General features: G+C 53.8%; 2 protein-coding genes across 2 annotated transcripts in view; one reads left to right on the top strand and one right to left on the bottom strand.

Moving 5' to 3' along the window:
- The first annotated feature begins 1,005 nt into the window (after nucleotides 1-1,005).
- Nucleotides 1,006-18,180, top strand: FCSK (fucose kinase). The gene is made up of 24 exons (XM_075995779.1): nucleotides 1,006-1,291; nucleotides 4,049-4,152; nucleotides 4,509-4,660; nucleotides 5,430-5,480; nucleotides 6,461-6,586; nucleotides 6,956-7,028; nucleotides 7,440-7,537; nucleotides 8,295-8,375; nucleotides 8,907-9,026; nucleotides 9,202-9,373; nucleotides 9,757-9,869; nucleotides 10,359-10,460; nucleotides 10,546-10,716; nucleotides 11,143-11,207; nucleotides 11,513-11,883; nucleotides 12,603-12,813; nucleotides 12,911-13,077; nucleotides 13,161-13,382; nucleotides 13,775-13,918; nucleotides 14,074-14,193; nucleotides 16,186-16,373; nucleotides 16,463-16,562; nucleotides 17,100-17,323; nucleotides 17,482-18,180. Exons 2-24 carry the CDS (start codon nucleotides 4,071-4,073, stop codon nucleotides 17,566-17,568), a joined length of 3,240 nt encoding a protein of 1,079 aa, XP_075851894.1. The 5' UTR covers nucleotides 1,006-1,291; nucleotides 4,049-4,070; the 3' UTR covers nucleotides 17,569-18,180.
- Nucleotides 18,181-18,472: 292 nt separating this feature from the next.
- The window catches only part of COG4 (component of oligomeric golgi complex 4), a 28,601-nt gene continuing 19,401 nt past the window's right edge, over nucleotides 18,473-27,672 (bottom strand). Inside the window, exons 13-19 of the mRNA XM_012772450.3 lie at nucleotides 24,540-24,602; nucleotides 21,653-21,769; nucleotides 20,962-21,054; nucleotides 20,000-20,083; nucleotides 19,676-19,777; nucleotides 19,258-19,386; nucleotides 18,473-19,031 (exon numbers count right to left, since the gene is read on the bottom strand). Of these exons, the coding sequence (XP_012627904.2) occupies nucleotides 18,897-19,031; nucleotides 19,258-19,386; nucleotides 19,676-19,777; nucleotides 20,000-20,083; nucleotides 20,962-21,054; nucleotides 21,653-21,769; nucleotides 24,540-24,602 (723 nt within the window). The 3' untranslated portion in view covers nucleotides 18,473-18,896. The remainder of the gene's footprint in view (nucleotides 19,032-19,257; nucleotides 19,387-19,675; nucleotides 19,778-19,999; nucleotides 20,084-20,961; nucleotides 21,055-21,652; nucleotides 21,770-24,539; nucleotides 24,603-27,672) is intronic.

The raw sequence follows: 27,672 nt of genomic DNA, 5'->3' as shown, positions 1-27,672 counted from the left end.
CAGGCTAGAGTGCCGTGGCATCAGCTTAGCTCACAGCAACCTCAAACTCCTGGTCTCAAGCGATCCTCCTGCCTCAGCCTCCTGAGTAGCTGGGACTACAGGCATGCGCCACCATGCCCGGCTAATTTATATAGTTAGCCAGTTAATTACTTCCTATTTATAGTAGAGACAGAGTCTCGCTCTTGCTCAGGAACTCCTGACTTTGAGTGATCCGCCCACCTCGGCCTTCCAGAGTGCTGGGATTACAGGCGTGAGCCACGGGGCCCGGCCTGATCTGCCTCGTTCTAAATGCAGCATAACATTCCATTGCATGGATGTGCTTAGTTTAGTTTTCCAGTATCCTAGAGAGACAATCGGGTGTTTCCAATTTTCGGCTATGACAACGCTGTCATTAACAACTTTTCCAAAAGCTCCGCAGATCCTCTTCCCACTGCTGAATTGTAAAGTTGCTTCCCCCGAAGGACCCACGTGATGAAACCAGCGAAAGCACTGCGGACTACACATCCGACTGTATCTGCTTCTGCTGGGGCACGAATGTGATTCCCTCCCACACCGCACCCCCACTGTGTTTTCCTCACAAAGAAAGCTGCGGCCCCTGGCCTGGGGCAGAGGGGGTTAAAAAAACAAAAACAAAAACAAATAACCCATCCCCAAAACCAGAAAACCAACACACCCAAACCTGGAACCCCCAGTCTCAGAAAATGGGCCTGTGTCTTTAAGACGCATTGGACCTCTGGGAGTTGTAGTTTCGCTGGCCACCCGCGCGGCCCTCCCGCTTCCCCTTCTTGCTGGATATGAAGACTCACTGCCCTTTTGGAAAGCGCTGCCCTGACGGTACCCACCGGCCCGCGGAAGCTGGGCGAGTGTCCTTTCGGGGTGGGTAGGGGGGGCCTGCCGCGCGGAAGTTGTGAAACTACATTTCCCAGCGTGCGCAGCGGGGGGGGGACGCGCGGCCCGTGTTAAAGAGCCCGCCCCGCGGAGCGCCGGGCAGCCGCAGGTACGTCGGTCCCCACTGGCCCCCGTGGGTCCCCGCTATGCCCCAGTCCCCACGCAGTTTCCCGGTGCACTCTCCCTAATCTGGAGCACCGCGCTGGACGGCGAGCCAAGCAGGTCCTGACAGGGAAAAGTCTCCGGGAACTTTGCCTGGTGCAGGAGCTGTCTGGTGTCCCGCCTCCCCTTGGCCTGGGACTGGGACTTGCAGCGGGAGCCCGGGCACCTGGCCGGTGCTGCGGCACCTGCGCACGTCAGGAACAGGGAGGATACAGGCCCAGACTCCTCACACCTGAGCCAGGTGGGGCGTTGTATGCTGGCGCTGCTCTGATTTTGCTTTGAGGCCGAGCTTCCTGCCTCAGTTTACTCCGTCAGGGCTCAACGTTGGGCACGAATGTCAGTGATACACTGTTGTGTAATATACGACACGATTTTGCTCCCAGTCAACTTCTTTCTGTCCATTACAAAAAAGGCAGCACATCAGAGTCCTCCGTGAGACAATTTTTCCTCTTTAAAGCTCTAAAATTCGCAAAGTCCTTAGCTCACCTCTCCAAAAAGCGTGTATGAAGGGGAGGCCTTATTTTATTCCTCATCTAGTTCCCCCACCCTGTCCCAGTCTTGGAGGACAGCTGTGGCTGAGAACATTAAGAAATATTTCATCTTGACCTTAGCAGATGAAGTTCTATTGAAAGTGGGCAGAATATTAGAATAATTAGGGGCCTGTATTCTTTTCTAAGATTTCTGTGCAAATGTCAGGTGTGACAGAGGGAGCAGAGGCTGCAAGAGAAATGTCTTGTTTCTACAGCATGGTTAAGAGCATCAACCTTTGTGTTAGACACACCTGGCCTGCCTGTACTAGCTCTGTGTGACCGTAGGCAGGCTGCTTGGCTCATTAAGCTACAGTTTCTTCATCTACAGCTATGCAGAGATAAGATCCAACTCTTAGGGCTGTTGAGTGGGTCATATGAGCTGATACTGCATGCCTTTGGCAAAGTGCCTGAAGAAAGCACTGTGTGTTAGTTCCCTGTATCACTCTACCTTTTGCTGATCTGGCATGGAATGCCCATCAGCCTTGCTGGATTTTCCCAGGGCCTTCCCAGATTTTTTTCTTCTTCAGGGCCATCTTTGACACAAAGAGTATTTCAGAGCTTTTAGTCTTTCTTGTTTCAGGTCTAGGTTAAACTCTCCTCCCCTTTGCCGTGGGGGAGGGATGGATAGGAAGTTTCCGACTGCAGTGCGGTGCTAAGTTTTGGGACGATGGGGAGTCCTGAAGCCAAAGCTGCCTGTTCTGGGAGTCTGGGATCTTGCAGGAATAGGGCTGCCTCAGTGTCGCTGCTGTGCTCAGTCACTGGCTGGGAGCAGCTGGTGAGAAGCGTGGCCTCCATGTGAGCAAGGTGGGGGATTCAGATTGTGGCAGCTGGGGACATCTGTCAGTTATGCTCCCTGCTAGAGGAAGCCTAAGGGTTAGGGGTGCCTGAGGCCACACTGATGTCCTACGAAGCCCTTCACAGGGAAGGCCAGGGTCTCCCCTTCTGGGCTGAGCTGGGAACAAAGCAATTTCTGCTGTTGAGGGAGGAGGCCTTGCCTGAAAGCATGGGGGAGTGTGGGTGTTGTTAAGTGGTCATGTCCTGTCAGCCTTAACTGTGTAGGCTTGGTGGCAGCAGAATCTGTCTTGAGAAAAGACCATTCTGAGGTTAAGGTTTTCTGTGGGCTTTTGGCTGGGGTGTGGGCTGACCATTGGCTGTGTGCTCAGGGCACATCTCAGACAGTGGCATGTGACTTGCTTCCACTGCCCCTCTCCTTGCTGAGCTTTGGGGGCTGGAGGGAGGAAGGGGTGGGTGGGCTGCTTCGTGGGACAGCAATGGGAGTCCTGCCAGAGGTGAGTGCCAGGGGTTTCCAATAGATTCATCCTCAGGTGGTCTTGGGAGGCCAGGGGCTCTGCAGTCACACTGCTTCCCCATTTGGCAGGAGCGTTGGTGGTGTTCTGGGGGGTGAAGCCATAGCTTTGGCCTCGCTTTGCCCCTGCTTGATCATCCTGCGTTGGAGGAAGGTGGCTGACAGGTAGTGTTGCTGCCCCTTCTGGCTTAGAGCATCTGTGAGGGGAGGTCCCTGAGCAGGTGCTGTTGGCACCCTGCCCAGATCCCCTTAAGCAGGCTGGTGTCCCCTCCCACAGCTTGCAGTGTGCACGTGGGCTCCTCACAGCTGCCCCTTCTCCAGGGAATCGCCCCCAGCCTAAGGAGGCGGGAGATTAGACACTCGCTCTCTCCCTCCCTCCAGCTCACAGCCTGTGATTGAATGGCAGGGGGGCGGCGCTGCTGGTACAGAAAGGGCAGCCCCTCGCCTAAGGTGGGCTCAGCTGTCACCCCATCCTGCTTCCTCACTTCCTTCCTCCTCAGGAAATCCCATGCACTTGCATTTTAGAACAGCACCGTGCACTTACCATGTGACCCAGCAATCCCACCCCAGGTGTCCACCTAGAGAAATGAAGCCACCCGTACCCAGCGTTTATGGCAATTCATATCTGCAGAGGGCTGGAGACAGCCCAGATGCCCTTCAGTGGGTGAATGGAGAAACAGGCCGCAGCACATCCATGCAAGGGAATACTGCTCTATGGAGAAAAAGGATTGGGCTATTAAAATGTGCAACAACTCTGCTGCATCTCAGAGGCATTCTGTTGGATAAAAGAAGCTAATCTCAAAAGATTATATTCCAATTATTTGACAATTAAAGAAAAAAGTTTTTTGTTTTTAGAGATAGGGTCTCACTATATTGCCCAGGCTGGACTCAAACTCCTGGGGTCAAGGGATCCTCCTGCCTCAGCCTTTATTTGACATTTTTGAAAAGATAAAACTATAGCTATCGGGAATAGATCAGTGGTTGTCAGGGGTTAGGGATGGAGGAGGAATAGCATGAAGAAGTTTTTTGGGGTGCGTATGCTGGCAGTAGCCACAAGAATCTAGACATGTGTTAAAATTTATAGGACTGTATGCAAAAAGGAATCAATTTTAGTGTATGATAATTTAAAAAATATTCACGTACATCCATATCACTCCCTCAGGAAGCCCCTCCACTTGGCCAGAATGGAGCAGCCGAAGGGGATTGATTGGACTGTTGTCATCCTGACATGTCAGTATAAGGACAGCGTCCAGGTCTTTCAGAGAGGTAGGTGACGTCCCTTCTTCTCCCCTTGTTTCTAACATAAAACCCCCTCCCCTTCCTCACTATATCCCTACAGCCCCAGAGCCAGGCAGACCTGGGTTCAAACCCAGATCCTACTTCTTCCCAGCCATGTGACCTGATACACATCATGCTACTTCCTTGTGCCTCAGTTTTCTCATCTGTAAGATGGGAGTGATAGTACTTCTCTCACAGAGTTGGGGAGAGATGTAGCGAACTACCACATGAAAAAGATACTGAGTTAAAGAAGATAAAATAGCGACCATTGGTAGGCTTGCTCGGGTGCTTTGGAGCAGGGCCGTGGGGCGGAGGACAGGTCCCAGCGCTTGCTCTGACCACAGAGCTGGAGGTGCGGCAGAAGCGGGAGCAGATCCCAGCTGGGACGCTGTTACTGGCCGTGGAGGACCCCGAGATACGCGTGGGCAGCGGAGGAGCCACCCTCAACGCCCTGCTGGTGGCCGCTGAGCACCTGAGTGCCCGGGCGGGCTTCACTGTGAGTGTTCACGAGGGCCACCCCTCTGTCCCACGTCTCCGTCGGAACCAGATCGTTTCCGAAATCTCCAGCTCTTGTGGCTTCATCATGGCCCTGGCCGATTCAGCATTGGCTTCAGCTTTTTTTTTTTATCAGTAAATGGGGCCTTCATCTCTGCCCTGCCGTCAGGGTGAGGGCAGAAGCCAGGAGGCCAGCTTTTGTAGTGTTTTTAGAAAGTGAAAATGAGGCTTTCTGGCTTCTCTTGAAAAGTTCAAAGATCTTGCTACCCTGGGCTGTCACTCCCATATGGCAGCTGTTCACTGGGACTGAGATGCAGCTGCCCGATTTGGGCAGGCCATGTGAGTCAGTGTCCCCTCTGGGCCCATGTCTTACACGCATCCAGCCACTTCACTCAGCCATCTTGCCTGCGTGGCACGCTGGCATGCAGAGTGAGGACAGCCACAGGCATGGAGATGCTCTGGTGATGGAGGTGGCACCTGCAGGGTAAGGGGTGGCTGCCATGGAGCTGACTTCCCACTGGTCACACATTCAGCTGGCCCTGAGCTGTTGCCTGCAGCCTCCCCTCAAAGAGGGAGCAGGGAGGTGGCCCAGGTGGAGGGCCACCGGCTCCCTTCTCCTTGTCTGCCTATGGCCATTGGTCTTGACCTTGCCTTTGTCCCTTTGGTACCTAAAGATTTGTGTGGGGTTCCTTCCCTGGACAATAGGGTGCCACGCTCTGGTGCCATGTGCCCGAGGCCTCTTGTCAGCAGAGCTCTCCTGCCCCCGACAGGTGGTCACGTCTGATGTCCTGCACTCGGCCCGGATCCTCATTCTGCACATGGTAAGTGGGATTCGGGGCAGGGACCATGCGGAAGGCTAGAACCCCGAGTCTCTGGGTTGGGCAGGACTTTAGGGGTGTTCTGGTATTGTGTGTGCGTGCAAGATATTCATTGTGTAAATCCAGAAGAATCAGAATCAATCTCTAAATGTCAAAGAATTGGGAACAGGTCGAATATTAATATTTATTGCATAGCCTCCCAGTGGAATAGGTCCATCTAACTCTGTGTGAATTGACCAGGAACAAAGCTTATCAGTTTCTGTAACCTTGGGCCAGTCATTTGACCTTTTGTAGACCTCAGTTTCTATATATTTTATAAATCTATAAAATGAGGAGGGCGACAGTTCTTCCTCCATGGGGACATGCTGAGATGATCCATGTAAATGCTTAAAACAAGAGCTGGTTCACTCAGTGAAAAGGCCAATGACAGAAGTTTGTACAGAATGATCTCAGTTTTTTAATGGGAATTTTTTAAAATTGGAATTTTGATTGAGATAATTATAGATCCACATGCAAGAAATAATAGAGAAGCCTTTGCCCAGATTCTCCTAATTATAACGTTTTTTGCTAAACTGTAGTATAATATAACATTGTTATAGCATAATACTGACATTGATTCGGTCCCTAATCTCATTTCCCCAGTTTTACTTGTACTCTGTGTGTGCGTTAAGTTCTTTTCCGAATGATCTCATTTTTGTAAAAAAAAAAAAAGAAAAGTAATGAGCCTGTAAAAACGATAGTCTGCTAGGATATACCTCAAAATCAGGGCAGTAGTTGGCATCCTGAGGGATTGTATTTCTTCTTGAATATTTGCAGTTTCTAATTTTTTTGTAATCATGTTAATTTTAAAATTAGAAAATGTTTTCCTGGTGTTTCCTTTCATATCAGTCATCGCCTAGACTCTGTGCTCTGCCTGCACAGATAATGAGCTGTCCCCAGGCTCTGTGTCCCCAGGGCTCCCTCACCAGTCCCCGCCCCCGCAGGGCAGAGACTTCCCCTTCGATGACTGTGGCCGGGCCTTCACCTGCCTCCCGGTGGAAGACTCCCAGGCCCCCGTGGAAGCCCTGGTCTGCAACTTGGACTGCTTGCTGGACACCATGACCCATCGGGTGAGGCCGGGCGGTGGCCCCTGGGGCCTTGTCCCAGATAGAGCCATTTCTCTCCCACTGCACCCCCAGCTGTAGTCAGCTCTGGGGGAGGGGCAGCTCGAGAGGGCTGGGTCAGCTTAGGGGGGAGCCCAGGAGGAATGGTTTTGGGGGTACCCAGAGTTAGTGAGAGCTGCAAGAATTAGTCTCAGTCACATTGGGGGAAGGTGACACCGAGACTCATTCTTGTCTTGGAAGTTGGTTCAGCAGTGCAGGGCCCCTGGGGAGGGTGGCTGCTAGGCCACAGACAGGCAAGACCAGGCTGGGGGAGAGCAGAGGAAGGGCTGGGCCAGGCAGCAGCTGCGTGTGGATCTGTTCTCTCTCCCCCTGCAGCTGGGGCCAGGCTGCCCGCCAGGCGTGTGGGTCTGCAGCACGGACATGCTGCTGTCTGTGCCTCCAAATCCAGGTGAGCCTGAGATGGCCTGGGACCTCCTTCCTTTGCCAGCAGGGAGAAGCCAGCTCTGTCTTTCTAGCTTGCTGTCTCTCTGGCCCTGGCACACTGCCCTCTTCAGAAGGGAAGCTATAGGGTGTGGAGTATGAAGCCCAGACCAAGAGGCAGGGCTTCCCCTGTTGGGCCTCAGTCTGCCTGTCTGTAGAATGGACATAAATACCCCTGCTGTCCCTTGGAGCTTTGTTGGAAGAACTTTGGGAAAGGAGGGTTGTCATTCTCCTAGACAAATGCCCATTTGGCTTTAGAAACCATATTTCCGTTTAAGAGGTGCCCAAATACCCCAGCCCTGGGCCCTTGAGTCCTGGCTGGGGACTCTCTGTCTCAATATGGGACCGCTGGCAGCCTTCTGATTGCCTCACCCCACAGGGATCAGCTGGGACGGCTTCCGGGGAGCCAGAGTAATCGCCCTTCCGGGGAGCCCCGCCTATGCTCAGAACCACGGTGTCTACCTCGCTGACTCCCAGGTAGCGCCTCTGGGGGCAGGGCCGCCGAGCTGGGCCGGTGGCCTTTCCAGCCCTGTGCACTGGGCAACCTCTCATCCTGGATTTCCAGTCCACTTGCTCTTGCCAAAGATGCATTTCACACTGACCGCCCACCAGGTTCTGCCTGGGCTCAGCGGCTGTGAAGACATTTAAAGGCTGCCCGCCACTGTCACAGTGGGGGACCTGCCACTGTCACAGTGGAGGAGTCTCGAGGGCTTGTGTCCTTAGGTCCTCCAGCGCCTGCCAGACTTGAGTCTGAGTTTTTTTTTTTTTTTTTTGAGACAGAGTCTCACTTGTTGCCCAGGCTAGAGTGAGTGCCGTGGCGTCAGCCTGGCTCACAGCAACCTCAATCTCCTGGGCTCAGCGATCCTCCTGCCTCAGCCTCCCGAGTAGCTGGGACTACAGGCATGCGCCACCATGCCCAGCTAATTTTTTTTTTTTTTTTTTATTAGAGAACTCACCAGCTGACTATCGGCTAATTTTTTGTATATATATTTTTAGTTGGTCAATTAATTTCTTTCTATTTTTGGTAGAGACAGGGTCTTGCTCAGGCTGGTTTCGAACTCCTGACCTTGAGCAATCCGCCCGCCTCGGCCTCCCAAAGTGCTAGGATTACAGGCGTGAGCCACCGCGCCCGGCTGAGTCTGAGTTTTCACTTGGAGAAGTCCCTTGCTGTGGCTGTGGACTCCTCCTGGATCCTTTCTTGCTCCTTCCCTGTCTCTTTTCTTCCCCCGCACAGGGCTTCGTGTTGGACATTTACTACCAGGGCACTAAAGCAGAGATTCAACGATGTGTCGGGCCTGATGGGCGGGTGCCACTGGTATGGCTGCTGGGCCAGGTTGGGGGTCTTTGAGGTCCTTATGGGACAGGGAGGGAGGGTGTGCTTTCCTTCCAGAGGCATAGCCCTATGCCTGGAAGATTCCAGGACAGGTTAGAGCCAGAATCTGAGGAAGGGGGTGGTTTGGGAACTCAGGGACTTGCCCGGAACCAGAAAGCCCGGGACTGGCAAATCAGGGGATGCCACTGGGAGGTCTAGAAGCAGACTTGGGAGTGCTTCGTCCTTGGGACGAAGGACCAGTATGGGAGTGGTGGGGAAACCTGGGACTGGACCCTGGTAGGGCAGGTGGAGAACTAGGTTTGGGAGAAGCCTGAAGGTGGAGGGTGTTCCAAAAGGTACCTTGGTGGCAGCTACCCCAGGTAAGCCTGGAGTCTGGGTGCTGGAGTGGCTCAGAGACCAGGTGTGCCCAGTGTGGCACTCGGCCTCGCTTGGCCCATCTGCATGTGTCCTCCCCAACTTGGCCCAGGTCTGGCCCAAGGCCCCCCCAACCTGACCTATTTGGGGGCCCTCCAGGTCTCTGGGGTTGTCTTCTTCTCCGTGGAGACTGCCGAGCACCTGCTAGCCACCCATGTGAGCCCACCCCTGGACGCCTGCACCTACCTGGGCCTGGACTCTGGAGCCCGGCCTGTCCAGGTGACTGGGGGAGGGCAACTGGAGGGCCTTGGCCCCTGGGAGTGAGGCACTGTGTGACCCCAGCCCACCCCTTCCCCTCTCTGGGGCAGAATCTCTGAGGATGGGATTGCCCCAGCTCAGCCTGGGGGCCCAGCTGCTGCGCTGCCAATAGCTGTGCTTCTTCCCCTCGCCCCAGCTGTCTCTGTTCTTCGACATCCTGCTCTGCATGGCTCAGAACGTGAGCAGGGAGGACTTCCTGGTGGGGCATCCCCCGGAGTTGGGGCAAAAGGACGTGGACGTAGCAGGTTATCTGCAGAGTGCCCGGGCCCAGCTGTGGAGGGAGCTTCGTGATCAGCCCCTCACCATGGGTGGGTACCGCCTCTCGGCTCTCTGGGGTGCAGAGACTTGGGGAGTGATGCCCCCCCCCCCCGCCTGAGACTGCTCCCCGCATTCCGGACCAGGCAGCCCAGTACATGGACTGGATGGTTACCCTGTCCCAGGCCAGAGCCCTCCACTGAGCCCACTCTCTTCCTGTGTCTTGTCTGTTCCTGGGCTCCAGTCCCAGGCTGTCTACTTTCTGGCTCTGTGGCTTTGGGTAGGTTTTTTAACCTCTTGACCTCAGCTTCCCCAGGGGCCTAACAGGGGCCTGACCTCGCCATGCCTGCCCTCCCGGTGTCTGCTGGCAGGAGGCCAGCCTGGCACCTGAGCTGCAGCAGGCATTGTGTTGGGGTCAGTACTTGTGTCTTTACAGCATATGTCCCCAACGGCAGCTACAGCTACATGACCTCTTCAGCCAGTGAGTTCCTGCACAGCCTAACGTTCCCGGGGGTCCCCAAGGCCCAGATTGTGCACTCCCAGGTGGAGGTGAGACTTCCCTGCCCCACAGAGGTGGCTGCTGGGTATCTGGGCTCAGGCGGGATGTGGGCTCCAGGGAAGGGAATAGCCTGAGCTCAGAACAGATTACCTGAGTGTGGGCACTGGAGGCTCAGAGAGGGTAACTAATTTGCCTAAGGCCACAGAGCCAGGAAGTGGCCAAGTCAGGATTCTGCATCCATGTCTGTCTGATTGAGAAGGAGACTTTTCTGCGGGGTCTGCTTGGGGAGACTGGCACGTTTGAGGGGGTGGGACTGGGTCAATGCCCTGGTGTGGAGGAAGGGGGCAGGCAGGGTACAGAGGTGGCTGGCACTCAGGGTGGCCATGGTTGGGGTAGAAGAAGCCTTGGGCTGGGGCCAGGGCAGGTCCAGAGAAGAATCTGGTTGGCTGAAGGCCTGGGGAGCTGCAGGCCTGGGGCTTCGGAAGAGGGATGGGTGGCCCCCGTCCTTGGCCCTCACGCCCTACTGCCTCGCTGCACAGGAGCCACAGCTCCTGGCGGCTGGGAGCTCCGTGGTCAGCTGCCTGCTGGAGGGCCCAGTCCGGCTGGGTCCTGGGAGTGTCCTGCAGCACTGTCACCTGCAGGTGAGGTCTGAGAGCAAGGGCGGGCGTGTGCTGGGGGGGTGCTGGATGCCTGCCCACCCAGGACACTTGCTTTCTCTCCTGCCAGGGCCCCATTCACATTGGCGCCGGCTGCTTCTTGAGTGGCCTTGACACAGCCCAGTCCAAGGCTCTGCGTGGCTTGGAGCTGCATGACCTTGTCCTCCAGGGACACCACGTGCGACTACATGGCTCTCCAGGCCGTGCCTTCACCCTCATTGGCCGTCTGGACAGCTGGGAGGTAGGCACCTGTGTTATGTCCCTCGTCTTCAGGGAGCCCAGGGGGCCCTGGCTGGCGGGCTGGGCTATGAGGAGGGTGTGGCCGGTAGTCTCAACAGGCCTCTGCCTCCCTGCTCTCCTCTGCTCCACAAGATGGGCTGGGATTTTTATCCCGTTTGTAGGCTGCAGACTGAGGTTCAGAGAGGGAGGTGACCTGGCCACAGAGCCAGTTATGGTGGATTGGGCCTGGAACCCAGGGTTGTGCTCCAAAAGCCAGGCCAAGAATATTGAGGCTCCCAAGGCTTGAAGCAGTGTTTCAGAACTTTCTGGAGTGTATGCCCACATCTCTCTTCCTGTCCTCTCTGAGCAGCTCCCAGCCCTCTGGCTGAGTGTCCCTAACCCCTTCCTGTGGCCCCGCAACCCTGACTGCTTCCTCCTCTTCTCCCAGAGACAGGGGACAGGCACGTATCTCAACATGTCCTGGAGGGAATTCTTCAAGAGGACAGGCATTCGGTGAGGTCAATGGCCCCTGCGGGCCTCTGTGGGCCCAGACAGCTAGGGTGGCCCATCTTCCAGGCACACCCCTCCTCCTACCGTCCACTGGGCCTGAAGTGGCTGTCGGCAGCTTGATTCTCTCCAGCACTTTCCTTCTGGGCAACTTGGAGTTTCTGGCTGTGCTTAGACTTTGGGATTCTTGTTCAGTGCCCTGGGAAAAGGAGGCAGGGCAGCTCGGCCTCCCACACTGAATTGCCCTCCTGTGCCACCTCTGGAGGAGTTTGTCAGGGCTTCCCTCCTGATACAGCCTCTCCCCACATCAGAGACTGGGACCTGTGGGACCCAGACACGCCCCCCGAGGAGCGTTGCCTTCCCAGTGCCCGCCTCTTTCCCGTGCTCCACCCCTGCCGGGCCCTGGGGCCCCAGGACGTGCTGTGGATGCTGGAGCCGCAAGAGGATGGGGGCGAGGCCCTGCGGGCCTGGCGCGCCTCCTGGCGCCTGTCCTGGGAGCAGCTCCAGCCGTGCCTGGACCGGGCTGCCACACTGGCCTCCCGCCGGGACCTGTTCTTCCGCCAGGCCTTGCATAAGGCGCGGCACGTGCTGGAGGCCCGGCAGGACCTCAGCCTGCGCCCGCTGATCCGGGCTGCTGTCCGGGAGGGCTGTCCTGGGCCCCTGCTGGCCACGCTGGACCAGGGTGAGTGTGCTGGCCGTTAGCGCAGGGGAGTCAGACCAGGGTCACCTGCCCTCTGGACCATCAGCGTGAGGGCACTGAGGGAGCCATGGAGTGCTAAAGTAGAGAGACACACTGGAGTTTACTTTTAGGTTTCTGGGAGTAGCTTCATCCCTGTCGTGGGGTTTGGGTCAGAGGTTGCGGCCTGGCGGCTGAGCTTCTGGTTCTCCTGCACGTCGGTAAACCCTGCATGTTGCTTACTGGGTGCCAGGATGTGGGTGGGTGCAGAGCTCCAGCAGAGCCCCTGGGCGATGTGGCCAGCTCTACCCGAAGTCCCAGGCACACTGCTTAGGGGCTCAGAGCCTTAGCCTGATAAGCAGCATCTCATGAATGGTCCCAGGGACTGTGGAACATTGTCCCTATGTAATCACATCCCAGAGCTGCACAGCTAGTGGGTGGTGAGACTGAGGCTTGAGCCCAGGTGGTTTGACCCTGGAGCCTGAGTTCTTAACCACCATGGGCATGCTGGGTAGGAGGAAAGGGGCACATGTGGGCGGGGCTGGCAGGATGAGAACTTTACCAGGCAGAGAGAGGGGGTGCATTTATAGGCAAGGATATATCTTGAGCAAAAGCCAGGGGCTATTGAGGGGTCTGGAGCGTTTGGGGTCTCTTGAGTAGTCTTTGAGGGCAGAGGGTGTTGGGGGCATGCCCCCTCCTTGCTGTCCTGACTCCCTGTCCCTCAGTTGCAGCTGGGGCTGGAGACCCGGGTGTGGCTGCGCGGGCCCTGGCCTGTGTGGCAGACGTACTGGGCTGCATGGCAGAGGGCCACGGGGGCTTACGGAGTGGGCCGGCTGCCAACCCAGAGTGGATGCGGCCCTTTTCGTACCTGGAGCGTGGAGACCTGGCAGGGGGTGTGGAGGCACTCGCCCAGGAGAGGGACAAGTGGCTGAGCAGGTAGGTGCTAATGAAGTCCCCAGCTGTCTAGGGAAGTGGCCCCTGATGGTGGAAGCCTGGGTCTCCATGGCACCACCTCTCCCTTTCCTCTTGGCAGGCCAGCCTTGCTGGTGCGAGCGGCCCGCCACTACGAGGGGGCCGGGCAGATCCTCATCCGCCAGGCTGTGAAGTCCGCCCAGCGCTTCGTGTCCACGGAGCCGGTGGAGCTGCCGGCACTGGGGCAGTGGGTGGTGGCTGAGTGCCCCGCCCGCGTGGATTTCTCTGGTGAGTGGGAATGAGGGTAGCCCCCAAACCAGAGCTAGGCTGGCAGCCCCGGTGACCAGCTCCATCTTGCTGAATTGCCACAGGGGGCTGGAGTGACACACCTCCCCTCGCCTATGAGCTCGGCGGGGCCGTGCTGGGCCTGGCTGTGCGGGTGGATGGCCGCCGGCCCATCGGGGCCAGGGCGCGCCGCATCCTGGAGCCCGTGCTGTGGCTGGCGGTGGGGTCTCGGCAGGACGAGATGGCCATGAGAATACCGTGCCGGAGCCTGGATGACGTGCAGGATTACTGCCAGCCCCATGCCCCAGGTCAGGGCACCCCAGGACATCGGCAGGTGGGGACGGCACACACAGCCAGCTGGAGGATGGGGACAGAACCTAGAGACCCCTCCATGGAGGACTGCAGGCTACTGGGGCCTGGCTTGAGGGGTGGCCAGTCTGGCGGAGGAGCCCTGAGGGAAAGGAAAGGCCTGGATGTTGCCCTGCCTGGACACACGCAGATACAGGAAGTATAGATGACACATTTTTCCATGTTGAGGAGCCCAAGGCCTTTTGTGGCTTGGGGATGAGGCTGACACTGCTGCTGGCCTTTTGTCCCACCCGATGAGCTCTGCACTGTACTGGGAAATTGGGAGCGGGGGTGGGTGTCTGTGTCCACCTGTGGAGACCAAATTCCTTGCTGTGTACCCGTCCCTCTGTAGGGGCCCTGCTGAAGGCGGCCTTCATCTGTGCGGGCATCGTGAGTGTCCACTCTGAACTCCCGCTGAGTGAGCAGCTGCTCCGTACCTTCGGGGGTGGCTTTGAGCTGCACACGTGGTCCGAGCTGCCCCATGGCTCTGGCCTTGGTGAGCACACCCTGTCCCTTGCCAGCCACCTGCTGTCGCAGCCCTCCAGCCTTGCCCAAGATCCCCCTCCCTGGCCTGTGCCCTGAGGGGGCGTGGGGCAGGACTGGGCTGGATGGAGGGGTTTCATGCCTGGTCCCCTCCTTTACGCCCTGCAGGCACCAGCAGCATCCTGGCAGGTGCCGCCCTGGCTGCCTTGCAGCGGGCCGCGGGCCGGGCGGTGGGCACGGAGGCCTTGATCCATGCAGTGCTGCACCTGGAGCAGGTGCTCACCACAGGTACGGGACTGCCCCGGGACTTGGGGGGAGGTCACCGACACTTTCCCAAGGGCTTGTGGGAGGCTCCCCTGGATTTGCATGTGATCTGCCAACAGCCACAAAACCGTACTGCTCCTTAAAACGGTTATAGTTTACTTCTTATTACTTTGACCTCTGGTGGTTTTCAACTTGAAAAGCAGTACCTCAGATGAGCTGTTTTATGAGCACCTACTAAGTGCCAGATTCTGTGCTGCACCTTTCATGTTAGGCACTGGCCGGTACCAGGTGCTGTTCTTGGTGACTCTGCCGTCATTCAGAGCTGTCCTTTAGACAAGGCTGGGCAGAGCTGGTTTGGACTTACAGCCTGCCCTTCTGGCACCATGCCCCTCCCTTGGGCTGTGACCATCTGTGCCTCCTACCCCAGCCCCGGCCATATGGTAGAGCAGCGAGGGCCCGGCAATGGCTATGATCTGATGAATGTCACTAGCACCAGGCTTCTCTGTCGTCCTGGCCACGTGCCCCTGCCTGGAATTCATACACAGGACAGAGCAGCTAGAGGCTTGTCTGGTTCCAGATCCTCGGTGCTCTGTTCATCTCAGGATGCTGGGCCTCGTCTGCAGCGTGACTCTGGAAGGAAACTGCTGCAAAGACGTACAGATTTCTTAGGGTGTCTTTTCCTGTCACTTTGCAGCCCAGCCTCCTCCTTTCATTGTAATGACTCACATCCTACGATAGGTAGTTATTAGGAAAAGAAACAAGTGGCAGGCCTTTCGGTTTTCTTTTGAGGTGTACCATTCAAGTTCTTCATGTGGTCAACTGACAGCTATTTCTTGAGAATCCACTCTCTTGTGCCCTGGAGATAAAATGAGCAAAAATAGGGTCCTTGCCCTCAAAAGTCTCACAGACTATTGGAGACAGACATTAATAATAACCACTCTAGGCCGGGCGCTGTGGCTCACGCCTGTAATCCTAGCTCTTGGGAGGCCGAGGCGGGCGGATTGCTCAAGGTCAGGAGTTCAAAACCAGCCTGAGCAAGAGCGAGACCCCATCTCTACTATAAATAGAAAGAAATTAATTGGCCAACTGATATATATATAGAAAAAATTAGCCGGGCATGGTGGCGCATGCCTGTAGTCCCAGCTACTCGGGAGGCTGAGGCAGGAGGATCGCTTGAGCCCAGGAGTTTGAGGTTGCTGTGAGCTAGGCTGACGCCACGGCACTCACTCTAGCCTGGGCAACAAAGTGAGACTCTGTCTCAAAAAAAAAAAAAAAAAAAAAAAAAATAACCACTCTAGTGAAGGTATAATTACAAACTGCACCAAGTGCTTTGAAGGAGAGGGGCACAAGCGAGTTCTTGACATTTCAGGCCCTATGTTACCACCATGTTTTGGCTGTAAAGTTCTAGATGCCTCCTGCTATTTGCATTTTATACTTGAAATCCTGGCAGGCCTTTCCCCAAATATCAAGGACTTGTCCCAGGAGGAGCTCAAGTTTTGTCATTTTTATGTAGCCACAAGGGGGAAGAGAGATCCATACTTTTCATTACTAAAGGAAGATGTAAGCAAGCTCTTTCAAGTTAGAGAAAGTTAAGAGATGCTGGAAAGCTGCTTTCCAACACAAACACTGCGTCAGGAAAGACAGGGTGCAGGGGGAGTTCTGTGTTACTTCTCCTCTGGCCAGCACTCCCCTGGGGAGTGCAGAGGGTTTAGTGTAAAATCCTTATCCTTTGACGTGGTTTATCCCAATGCTAATTACACACTAGGTTTGCAACAAAACTCAGGCCTTAGAAATTCAAACTTGGCTCTGGAGTGAAGCAAGCCCTTTCCCTGCTGGGACTGTCCTGCTCCCAGGACTGGGGACAGAAGCTACATAGCTCACCTGTCCCATGGAGTGGGGGAAGCTATCTTTCCTTCCATGCTGGTCCCAGCCAGGGGTGCAAGGCTGGGAGCTGGGCTGGGGAGAGGGCAGTTGGGCCAGATGGGCTCTAACAGTGACAGAGCCCTGGTATCATAGGTGGTGGCTGGCAGGACCAGGTGGGTGGCCTAATGCCTGGCATTAAGGTGGGGCGCTCCCGGGCTCAGCTGCCGCTGAAGGTGGAGGTGGAAGAGATCACGGTGCCTGAGGGCTTTGTCCAGAAGGTCAACGACCACCTGCTCCTGGTGTACACTGGCAAGACGCGCCTGGCACGGAATCTGCTGCAGGTGAGTCCCGGCCCCAGATCGAGGGAGGGAGACAAGTGGCTCAGCCTGGGCTAGACCCTCAGCGCACCTCTCTCCTGCCCCGTCTGCAGGATGTGCTGAGGAGCTGGTATGCCCGGCTGCCTGCAGTGGTGCAGAACGCTCGCAGCCTGGTGCGGCAAACTGAGCTGTGTGCTGAAGCCTTCCGCCGAGGTGAGGTGACGTGCTTCCTCCAGAGGAGGGCAGGGCGTCCGGAGCCAAGAGCTTGTGGGAGTCAGAGGCTGGGGTCCTTTGCAGGCTTGGCGCAGGGCCCAGGTAGTAGGCCCCTGGGAACAGAAACCTAGTGTCTGTCCTCTCTGGGGTCTCACACTTAGGCAGGAGCCATATCGCAGGACAAAACTTGCACCTCAGGGAAGGCTCCCAGCTCCACCGGACAGGAAGCAGATGGGGGGAGAAGCTGGGCCCTGTAGCTGAGTTCTAGGGAAGTCAGAGCTGAGCGGGGCTCCCAGCGTGTGGCTGCATAGTTCACTGAATACTGACTGCTAGGCACCGTGTCAGTCACTTTATGAACATTAGTCTCCAAATGGCCCATGAAGTGGGCTTTATTACACCTGTTTGCAGCCAGCACTGGCACCTGGGTTCTTAACCATGACACTGGGTCAGTGGTGCCTCTTGGCTCTTGATTCAGTCTCAATGGGTGTTGAGAGTCTTGGCCTGGGCATACCAACCCCCTCTCTGCCCTCACCCCAGGAAGCCTGCCTCTGCTGGGCCAGTGCCTGACCTCGTACTGGGAGCAGAAGAAGCTCATGGCGCCGGGCTGTGAGCCACTGGCTGTTCGGCGCCTGATGGATGTCCTGGTCCCTCACGTGCATGGCCAGAGCCTGGCAGGGGCAGGCGGTGGGGGCTTTCTCTATCTGTTGACGAAGGAGCCGCGGCAGAAAGAGGCTCTGGAGGCTGTGCTGGCCAAGACCGAGGTACCTGATGGGGTTGGTAGGTGGTAAGAGATCCCACTGTGGCCCCCCAGTTAGCCGGGGCTGTATCTGCAAATCCTTCTAGCCCTGCAGCCTCAGTCCTGCCTCCAGAAGGCCTGAGATTTTTCCATATCCTTCTAAATACCTCCTGTCCTGTCCAGGGCCTTGGGAATTGCAGCGTCCACCTGGTGGAAGTGGATACTCAGGGCCTGAGCCTGAAGCTGCTGGGGACTGAGGCCTCAACCTGATGCCTGTTCCCATGAGGCTGGTCCATCGCTGCAAGAAAACCTGGAGCTGCAGTGGCCCCTCCCTCCCTTCCCCACGGGAGCTCTCTGCCTCCTGCCTCTCACCCACCTCAGTATGTCTGCTCCTAAAGGAAGCAGACTTGGGCAAGACCTAGGCAAGCAGAGATGGTGCTTGGGACAGGACTGTGACCTCCTGCCTGACAGCAGCCTACACTTGGCCTCTGTACTATTTGGACATAGTAGCTTAGTGTCCCATGTAGCCTTTATAAATCCCATGGCTCAGCTTGGGCCTTGGCCTTCTCACTCTCCACTAGGGCCCTGGAAGATGACAAGCAGCCTTAGCATATGGCTGGGGGTCCCTTGGGAAGGCCAGCCCTGAAGCGGCCCTTTGAGCCATTTCCTGTGGCCTTCCTTAGTGTGTGGAGACTTCGTGCTCAACCATCATGGGAAACTGAGAGTAAGGGTGGGGGTCCATTGCCAAGTTTGTGGCAGTGAGCCAACGAGTCACTTTCAACCCAGGCCTTAACCAGCAGTACTAAGGACTGTGCCAAGTGACCTGGTGCCTGTGGGCAATGGGTTCTATGATATTCTTGGAATAAATTCACTGCCCTTCCAGGTTGTCCTCATATTGTTCTGGTGGGAGCAATTGCCACTTACCCTGGCATTGTGGGAACTGCCCTGCGATGATCCAGCCTGTGGTGCTGAGGGCCCAAGAATGGGGAGGAGGGTCCAGGATTGGAAGAGGGCTTCTGCCATCATGTGGGCCTGCAGTAGCTGTGCGCCATGCCGGGTGTGGGGGGAGGCTGCGGCTTTAGGCTTTTGCTTTCACACTGCAGCGCAACTGGTGGACCTGTACTGGCCCAAAGCACCCAGCCCTCCCTGTTTCTGGAAACAGCACGCTAGCATCTCCCCAAGGAATGTCTTTATTCAGGGATCATAAACATCACAGCTTTTCCTCAAAGTCAAACCTAATACCCAGGTCCCCAGATGTACCCAAGTCTTCTGAGGCTGGCAGGGGCAGCGTGTTTATTGTAGTGTTTTGAGGGCCACACAAAGAGCTGGCCTGGGGTGCAGGCTGCCTGTCTTGGCTTTCCCACCTAATCAGGAGTCTGCCTGTCTTGGTGGGGAAAGGCTGCCCCCAAAGCATCACCCAGCGAGGTCTGAGGGCAGAGCATGCCATGAGTGTAGGCCTTGTTTCCTTGCCGCTAGCCATGGAACAGTCTGGACTGTTAGAGTGCCTTCCAACCAGACAGCCTTGCTCAGCGCCTTGGCTATGGCCACTTAGGGAACAGGCCTGGAAGCATGATGGGCCAGGTGGGCTCACCCTGGAGCTACAGGCGCAGCCTCTTGATGTCCTCGCTGCGGAAGTCCATGCGCAGAGCCAGCACCTGGCGCACTTCAGCAGGGGTGAGGCGCCACGTCAATGGGCCAGAGTTGGCACCCCAGTAATCCAGGATCTCAGTGACCTGTGGGGAAGAATGCAGAGACCCGCTGGTAAGGTCACAGTTATCCTGAAGGAAGCCCTGGGCTCCAGCAGGGGTAGAGCAGGGGTACCCAGGAATGGGAAAGTACCCTATTGGGCTGGGCTGCTGGCAGAGACATGGCTTTGAGGGAGTGGCAAGGATCCAAATTTTGTCATTGTTCCTCTTTCTAGTCACCATTCCCTGAGTAGGCCAAGGGAGTGCCACATACCCGCTCCAGATTGAGGATTGTGGCCATCTGGGAGAGCCGAGCAAATTTGTCTCGGATGGTCCAGGTAGTCACTGTGGTAAGGTAGGCAATAAGTGACCTCAGCTCCTTGTCAAACTGCAGACCGCCCAACTGCAGGAGAACACAAGACAGTTACGCTGCTTAAGGCCTGGCCCTCTAGCCAAGCAGAATTGGCTTCCAATTGTCCTCAGAGCTGGGTGGCAAGGCTGGCTGGGCCCTGTGTTGTGTCCTGTAGCTCCAGTTAGCTCTAAGGCCTCAGAAGCCAGAACAGGACTAGGCCTAGACTTGCAGGGCCTATGGGTAGCAGACCGAGGGGACACGAGTCCTGGGGTGGCAGCATGCATTGTCTTCCTCAGAGAAGAAATGATAGGGCTGTGCACCCATGCCCCCTTGACCTTACCCGGTTGAAGGTGGATTTCAGCACCACTCTTTCCAACTCGACGGCAACAAGGTTGGTCATGAGGCCGGTCAGGCTGTCGTAGATGACTGGAGACAGGCTGGCCTGCACACAGAGGCTTAACATCAGTGGGAGTGTCACCTAGTCTCTCCGCTGGAGTCTTCAGGGGATGGGGACAGCTACATGAGGCCATGGGGGAGTGTTTCTACAGGCTAGGGTTGGAAGGGCTTTCAGGGTCCCCAGCAGAAATGTGATGAGAAGCCACAGGCTGCTGGTTTGGGCAGAGGTGGGTAATCCTCTAAGCTGATCCTTAGGGCTCCTGCTCACCTTGAACTCTGCCATTAGCTGTTCCAAGTTAAGGATGAACTGTTGTACCCAAGGGTCGTTGGCTTCATAGTCGTTGAATTCTTCCTATAGACAGGAAGCAAGGTGGGTCACCATGGGCTTCTATCTAAGAAGTACCATTCACCCCCACCCCACCATTACCCATCTAAGAAAATAATGTAAGAGGTTCTTGTACCCCTGTAGCTTCTGACTCTTCCAGTCTAAAACTAGCTTGGACACCCAGGGTGGAAGAATATTTCTGACCAGTGAACCACCCTGGGCAGTGGCAGTAGCCCACATGATATGGTAAAGCTCCTGGCATTTTACTCCCTCTTGCCTCTCATGTACTACGGGAATGAAATCACTAGGCTAAGGGGGAAAAAAGCTCTTAAGTCTATGCAAGGAGGGGCTCGATAAAAGAGGGCAAGTCAGGTCACAGCAAGCTCCTTCAGATGCCCTTCTCACTGTAGGAACAGACTTTCCTGGGGGAACCTAGTCTTCAAAAGTAAGGGTGAAGGCCGGGCGCGGTGGCTCACGCCTGTAATCCTAGCACTTTGGGAGGCCGAGGCGGGCGGATTGCTCAAGGTCTGGAGTTCGAAACCAGCCTGAGCGAGACCCCGTCTCTACCAAAAATAGAAATAAATTAATTGACGAACTAAAAATATATATACAAAAAATTAGCCGGGCATGGTGGCGCATGCCTGTAGTCCCAGCTACTCGGGAGGCTGAGGCAGTAGGATCGCTGAGCCCCGGAGATTGAGGTTGCTGTGAGCCAGGCTGACGCCACGGCACTCACTCTAGCCTGGGCAACAAAGTGAGACTCTGTCTCAAAAAAAAAAAAAAAAAAAAAAAAGTAAGGGTGAGTAAATGGGCATCACGGCTCCACTGCCCTTCAGCTGGGGATGGGGACGGGGTTGGGGGTGGTGGCAATCTCGGGCTTGATGGCTGCCTGCGGCCAGGCTGACCTCCTCGATGTTGTGGGAGACGGAGAGAAAGGTGTTGATCCAAGGCTGCACCTGAGGCTTGACTGCTGTGCTGTTCAGCTCTGTCAGCCCTTCCTGCACAGGGACAAGGCAGAGACACATCAGACACGGGAGGCACATGCCCCCTCTTCTTCATTCATCCCTTGACTGCAGGCATTCTTCCAGCTCTGAGCATTCTGCAGGCCCTGTCAGAAGTATGACAGACAGAATGCTAATTAAAGCGCCAAGAACAATGTGTCCCTTTCCAGATCTGTGCTTATTCAGGTCCAGGGGAGAGAGGAGACCCTGAGGTTCTGGTAAACTTTCAAAAGAAGAAATTTGAGAGTGCCCGGTGCTAGGCAGCACCTGTGATTAAGGCCAAGCAGCAGGCAGAGCAACCGTGTGGTTCCATTTCCTCTGAGCAGTTTTCTGAGGGCTCTTGTCATTGTGGGGGCCAAGTGGAGATTCTAGAGGACCAGATGTTGGCTTGTCAATGTGACAACTTCACTGCTGAAAAACCAACAGGGCCTTTAGTCTCAAGGGACGTGTACAACCTCAGGGGCTCGTGTGCTACTCCCTCCCTCCCTCCTCCTCCCTGTTTCCTGTACACAGTGGAGCCCAGGACAAGCCAGTTAATCTTCCCAGAGTAACACAATGGCACAGGATTCAGTCAGCAGTTGAACCTGGGGCTTACCTGCAAGAGGTCTCGGAATTTGTTGGACACAGCAACCAGGTCAGAAAGGCAGCTGTCAAACTTGGCCTGGGCCTGCTCCCCTCCAATGCCCTGGCTGAAGAGCTTGGTGCAGTCACACTAGGGGAGAACACCATGTTAAGGCTACCGAGCATGCCTGGGGAGAGCCAGAGAGGAGGCCAGGATGCAGCCAGCCATCTCGCCTCATCCAGCTTCCTCGGAATAGCTATGGCCTGTCCTTGGCAAGAGCCCTGGGTGGGCTTCAGAAAACCTGGATTCGATCCTGGTGACTATCTACTGAGTTCCCACTTCCCCCTTGGGAACATGGGGGTACCAGCATCAGGGGAACTGAAAAAGAAACATAATACCTGAAATGTTTCATACCCTTAGAGTAGATATTCCTATATTCAAGTCCTAGCTCAGTCATGTATTAGTTGAATGACCTTGAGCGGATGATTTAAAGTGTCAGAGCTTCAATCTACCTGTCTTATAAAATGAGAAAACCAATTCCTGCTCCCATGGTATCGTGAAAGTCGTGTAAGATGATTCACAAAGTGCTTACCTGGTGCCTGGCACAAGGTAGACACTAAGGAGACATTAGCTACTATTGTTACAGTTTCTTTCTGTTTCTTAAATATTTCGTTCTGGCTGCTAAAGGGAGATTGTCATGATCATAGCTAAGGATGAAGTGCTTACTGTGTGCCAGGCTCTGTTTTAAGCATTTGACTTTTATTAACTAAAGTACTTGCTCTTAAAAAAACAAAACAAAACAAAACCCTACAAATGTTGTAAATAACGCTAAACTTAAAAAAAAAGTATCTGCTTGTGAAGTAGGTCAAATTATTATCTCCATTGTACAGATGAGGAAACTGAGGCACAGAGAAATCAATAACTTACCTGAAGCCACAGCAGTAAGTCAGGGAGCTGGGATTCTAGTCTGGGAATTCTGGCTCCAGAGTGCCTCACTATACTAGGGCCTGGGTAGAGAGAACTTCACAGGGGGGCTTCTTGAAGCTCATGCTTTAGGGTGCAGGAGCTGCCCATATTCTTGTAGCCTCCACAGAAAGTCTGTGCTGTTTGGCCATGGCGGGGCGCAGTGTGGAAAGCTGCCCAGGGACTGGCAGGCAGAAGCCAGCAGCTCCTGTAAGGTGGACATCATGCCACCTGACCCGCCTGTCCCAAGGGTTGCTGAAGGGGCTGAGAAAGAACATCTGTGCAATGCAGTCTAAGGGGTGGGGGTAGGATTTATGAGAATTGTGGTTTTTTTTTTTTGAGACAGAGTCTCACTTTGTTGCCAGGCTAGAGTGAGTGAGTGCCGTGGTGTCAGCCTAGCTCACAGCAACCTCAAACTCCTGGGCTCAAGCGATCCTCCTGCCTCAGGCTCCCAAGTAGCTGGGACTACAGGCATGCACCACCATGCCCGGCTAATTTTTTGTATATATGTATTAGTTGGCCAATTAATTTCTATTTATAGTAGAGACGGGGGTCTCGCTCTTGCTCAGGCTGGTTTCGAACTCCTGACCTCGAGCAATCCGCCCACCTTGGCCTCCCAGAGTGCTAGTATTACAGTCATGAGCCACCATGCCCGGACTATGGGAATTGTTTATTTAGCTCTTTGCTGTCCCTCTTTTCTTTCACTTGGCTAATTCTATGGGCCTAGTTCTGAATTTCTAACATTTCCCAAAATTTTACTTACAAAATCCAAGAGACTGATGTTAAGGAGGAAGTCAGGAATATAATCTAAAGTGCCATGACTTATAAACAATGAGGACAGACACCTAGTTTAACACATGTGATGTGATAGGAACTATGTTATCAGTACATTGTATCACCTTATTTTTCATGTTAAGGACTTTTTGGGGTAAATGCCTAACCTAGTCCAATTCACAGCACTACTATAAACTCTCACCTGACTGTTCTCCCTGAGCCTCCCTCAGTAAACCCCGTTAGCTACTCCCCAGGTCTTCTCTCCCCGGGGTGCCTGCTCCCAGCCTCCTCCTCGGCCTGCCCGACCCAAGGCCACACCTCACCCCAGCTGGTGCCTCAAGCCCTTGCCTCTGCTGCAAAGCATCCTCCTCTCCTCCTCTGTCCAGATGCCCCCTGTGGAGACAGGACCCTGACCTCACTCCCTTCCCAGAGGCTGAGTTGGGGAGTAGGGAAGAATTGGGCTCCTCATTTTCTAACACTTAAAATTGATGGCTCCATGCTGTTATTTGTAACTGTTAATATAATTAGTAAGTACCACTGGATGCAGCTGGCATACCAGGTGCTTATCATACTGAGCTCACAACAATGCTGCTTTACTAATGAGGAGACTGAGGCTCAGGGAGGTGACAGAATTTGCCTAAGGCCACACGTTCACTGGTCAAGTGGAGATCTGAACTCAGGGGTATCTGACTTCAAAGCTCAAGCAATTTTCACTATACTCTGCTGTCTTCATCCCAAAAATAATAGCAAGCAGCTTTGCACAGGGCTTGGTGAACCTTATCTTAATCTCTTTCATTTATAGAGGGCTTTGTCATTTTTATAAGGTGCTTTCAACTCTGTTTTTTCATTAGGCCACCCTGCAAGCCCACAGCAAGGCAGGATAGGGATCTATCTGTATCTCATTTCACAGATGAAAGAACTGAAGCTCAGAGAGTTGAGACTTATCCAAGGTCACATGCCCAGTATGTGCTGGAAGAGCTAATTTGGATTCTGATCTTCCAATTCTTGATCTCTTCCCGCTGGCCCAGGCATGCCTTGCTACCATGTCAATCACCAGTGAATCCCCTCAAGTGTGGCTCAATGTCAGGGACGCCCCTGTCTCCACCAGGATGAGCGAACAGGGCTTTCTCTCCAGATGGGGAGGCTACAGTTGCTGAAAGCTGATAGGCAATTTCTCCCGTACCTCCAGTGTCTTCTTCAGAGTGGAGATGTTTTCACTGCAGACTTCCACATTGTTCAGAGTTACCTGGGGGATGAAGGAGGAAGGAAGAACATGATTTCTGGCTGACTGGTGCGTGCTACCTACTCTGACACCAGACTGGCTGGCAGCTGCACTCTCTGAGGCTCAGAGAAGGACTGGCTGGACTTTAGACTCAGGCTAAGGAAAAGCCACAGCACTGTCATCAGGCAGGAGGCTCAGATCTCGGACTGGGCAGAATGGTGAGCCAGGCTTGCTTTTTCTTCTGTGCCTAATGCCAGGGAGCTACGCCATAGTGACATCAGAGGTAGAAAGCACAGGTTTCAGGTCTCTTGGCTCTGGTACCTACAGACCAGAAATGACTCAGGCACATTTCTGGGATAAATTCTGAGGCTCCAAGTTGGCAAGCCCAGGTCAGTGATACAAAGTCTGACATGAAAGAAAAGCTTCCATTGTCTAAAATCTTGGAATGTTTCAGTGAAAAAGAGAAAACTAAGAATAAATAAAATTAAAAAAAAAAAAAAAAAGCTTCCAGAAAGCCTGCCACCTATGAGGCATTTTCTCATCCTTTCTCTCAATGACCCTGTCAAATACCCCCACAAAACAAGTATTAGCAAACCCAGTTCATGGGAGGAAATGAGACTTTTCAGAACATGAAGTTGCTAAAGTCAGCCAACAACTGACTTGGCAAATATTTGCTGAGTGCCTGCTGTGTGCCAGACAGTTCTAGGCAATGGGGAGAAAGCAGTTAACAAAACAAAGTCCATCCCCTCATAGAGATGATATCTGAAAAAGGAAGTCAGATAGTAAACAAATGTATGTATTATATAATGTCAGGTAGTGATAAATGCTACAGAGAAAAATAAAGCAGAGTAAGGGACAGAAACTCAGAGTGACAAGGCCACAAAGGTGGAGCCAGGTTTAGAATTCAGGTCTCCCCACTCTGGGGCCAAGGGCTCCTTCTTTCATAACTGCCTTATAGACTAGGTGTAGAATACTAATTGTAAAAAGTAGCATGTGATAAAAGTGATAATTAAGGCGCTACCGTTCTGGCCAGTTAGAAGAAAGAAAAAACTGTCTTGGTCTGAGGCATTCAAAGAAGGTTCCATGACAGAGTTGGTGGCTGAGCTGAACTTAAAAGGCTAGAATAAGCTGGGCACAGTGGTCCACAGCCTACTGAGAAGGCTGAGGCAGGAGGATCACTTGAGCCCAGGAGTTTGAAACCTACCTGACCAACATAACTGGACCCTATCTCTTTCTTAAAAAAAAAAAAGGCTAGAATACAATTCTAATTTTTTTTTTTTTTTAGACAGAGTCTTGCTCTGTTGTCTGTGCTAGAGTGCCATGGCATCGACCTAGCTTGCAGCAACCTCAAACACCTGGGCTCATGTGAGCTAGACTGATGCTACAGCACTCTAGCCCAAGCAACAGAGTGAGATTCTGTCTCAAAAAAACACAAAACTGTCTCAAAATTCCTGGACTCAAAAGATCCTCCTGCCTCAGCCTCCTGAGTGGCTGGGACTAATTTTTCTATTTTTAGTAGAACCAGGATCTCACTTTTGCTTGGGTTGGTCTCGAACTCCTGACCTTAAGCAATCCTCCCACCTTGGCCTCCCAGAATGCTAGGATTGCAGGTGTGAGCTGCTGCAACTGGCCCTCCTAGTTGATATTTCTTAATGGCACTTAAGATTTCCCAACATGATATGGTTTCTTGCTTGTCTACCTTCTCCACTAGAAAGACAGCCCTTGAAGGCAGGGATGCAGCCTGTCTTCTTCACCTCTGTATCTCTAATACAGCACTGTCCAACTTTCCTGAAATGGAAACATTCTAAGTCTGCACTGTGCAGTATGGTAGCCCCTAGCCATGTGTGGCTACTGAGCACATGAAATGAGGCCAGTACAACTCAGAAATTGGATTTTTAATTTAAACATAAATTTCAATGGCCACCTATAGGTAGTGGCTACCATGTTGTGCAGTGAAGCTTTAGAACCCAGAACAGTGCCTGGTACATAGACATTTCTCAATAAATATCTGTTGAGTGAGAGAGTGAATGGACATATTCTGGAAAGGAGATAATATAAGCAAATGTAGAATGGCAGAAACCCCCCAAAAGGCATTTGGGAAATAGCAGAGTCAGTTCACAAATATGTACAGGACACAGAGGGGCAGAGATGGGTGGAGTCTGACTGGGACTAAGGTGCTGTGCTGAACAGTTACACCTTTGTCCCTGTGGACAATGGGGTGGCACTGAAGATTTTTAAAAGCAGGTGAATGCCACATGAGCACAGCTGTGGCTTGGGAATACTCATTTAGAGGCTCTGTGTGGGAGGAATTAGTGTTTAAGAGGCTCCTACCACCTCTGAACTGGTGTGCTGGTGGCGTGACCAGGAAGGCAGGGGTGAAGTAGGGGGAGCCAATCTTCAAGATATGAGTCAGGAGTTTCAGGATAAAAGGAGAATCCCAGAACCTCAGGGACTGAGATTAGGCAGTCCCTCTTGCCTTCCCCAGAGTGCTTCCTTTATTAGTGTCCTGTAGCCAAGACTGAAACCCACACTGCTGACGGTGCTGCTTAGGCCACCCTGGCTGCAGATGGATAAGCTACAGGGCTTTCTTTAATACACCACAACACAAGCCTGCTAACATCACAAGTTTCCAGAGAAATAAATGCACTGTCATGACAGCTTAAGGGTGAAAGCCACAGCATAAATGTTTCCAAGGCATTTAAGGACACCAAGAATAACTGTCAGAAGCGGAAAATGTATTTGGGGTCAAAGGGTATTGATTTCAAAGTTTCCCCTGTATTGACAGACATTGTAAGCATGGATTCACTGGGCTTATCCCCTGCCCATGGTGAATGATATGTCAGTACCATTGGAAAATTTATCTTGACAGCCAAATGAAACAAGGTGACATAAAAAATAGGCCCTGCAGTGGCGTGATGACATTTTAAGTACTTGGCATCAGGAAAACTGGAAACCTGTCATCAAGCATTTAGCATCACCTTTGTATTTGGCCTTATCTTCTGGGCCCTCAAACAGTGAAACTGTGCGGATGGGAGGTCCTCACAGCAGTGAAAGAGTGAACACATGCTGGCCAGCCTTTGGATGTGTGTGGTCA

Source organism: Microcebus murinus, chromosome 20, assembly GCF_040939455.1.
Source record: "Microcebus murinus isolate Inina chromosome 20, M.murinus_Inina_mat1.0, whole genome shotgun sequence".
Classification (NCBI taxonomy): Eukaryota; Metazoa; Chordata; class Mammalia; order Primates; family Cheirogaleidae; genus Microcebus; species Microcebus murinus.
The sequence above is the reverse complement of the archived record's forward strand: the minus strand, read 5'-3'. Positions and strand labels throughout refer to the sequence as shown.

What these genes read in the sequence shown, in the direction of transcription:
- FCSK (XM_075995779.1), top strand. Translation starts at nt 4,071, where the DNA reads ATGGAGCAGCCGAAGGGGATTGATTGGACTGTTGTCATCCTGACATGT. An exon ending in GTCTGTGCCTCCAAATCCAG is followed by an intron (nt 7,029 to 7,439) that starts GTGAGCCTGAGA and finishes CTCACCCCACAG; the next exon opens with GGATCAGCTGGGACGGCTTC. An exon ending in TCTACCTCGCTGACTCCCAG is followed by an intron (nt 7,538 to 8,294) that starts GTAGCGCCTCTG and finishes TCCCCCGCACAG; the next exon opens with GGCTTCGTGTTGGACATTTA.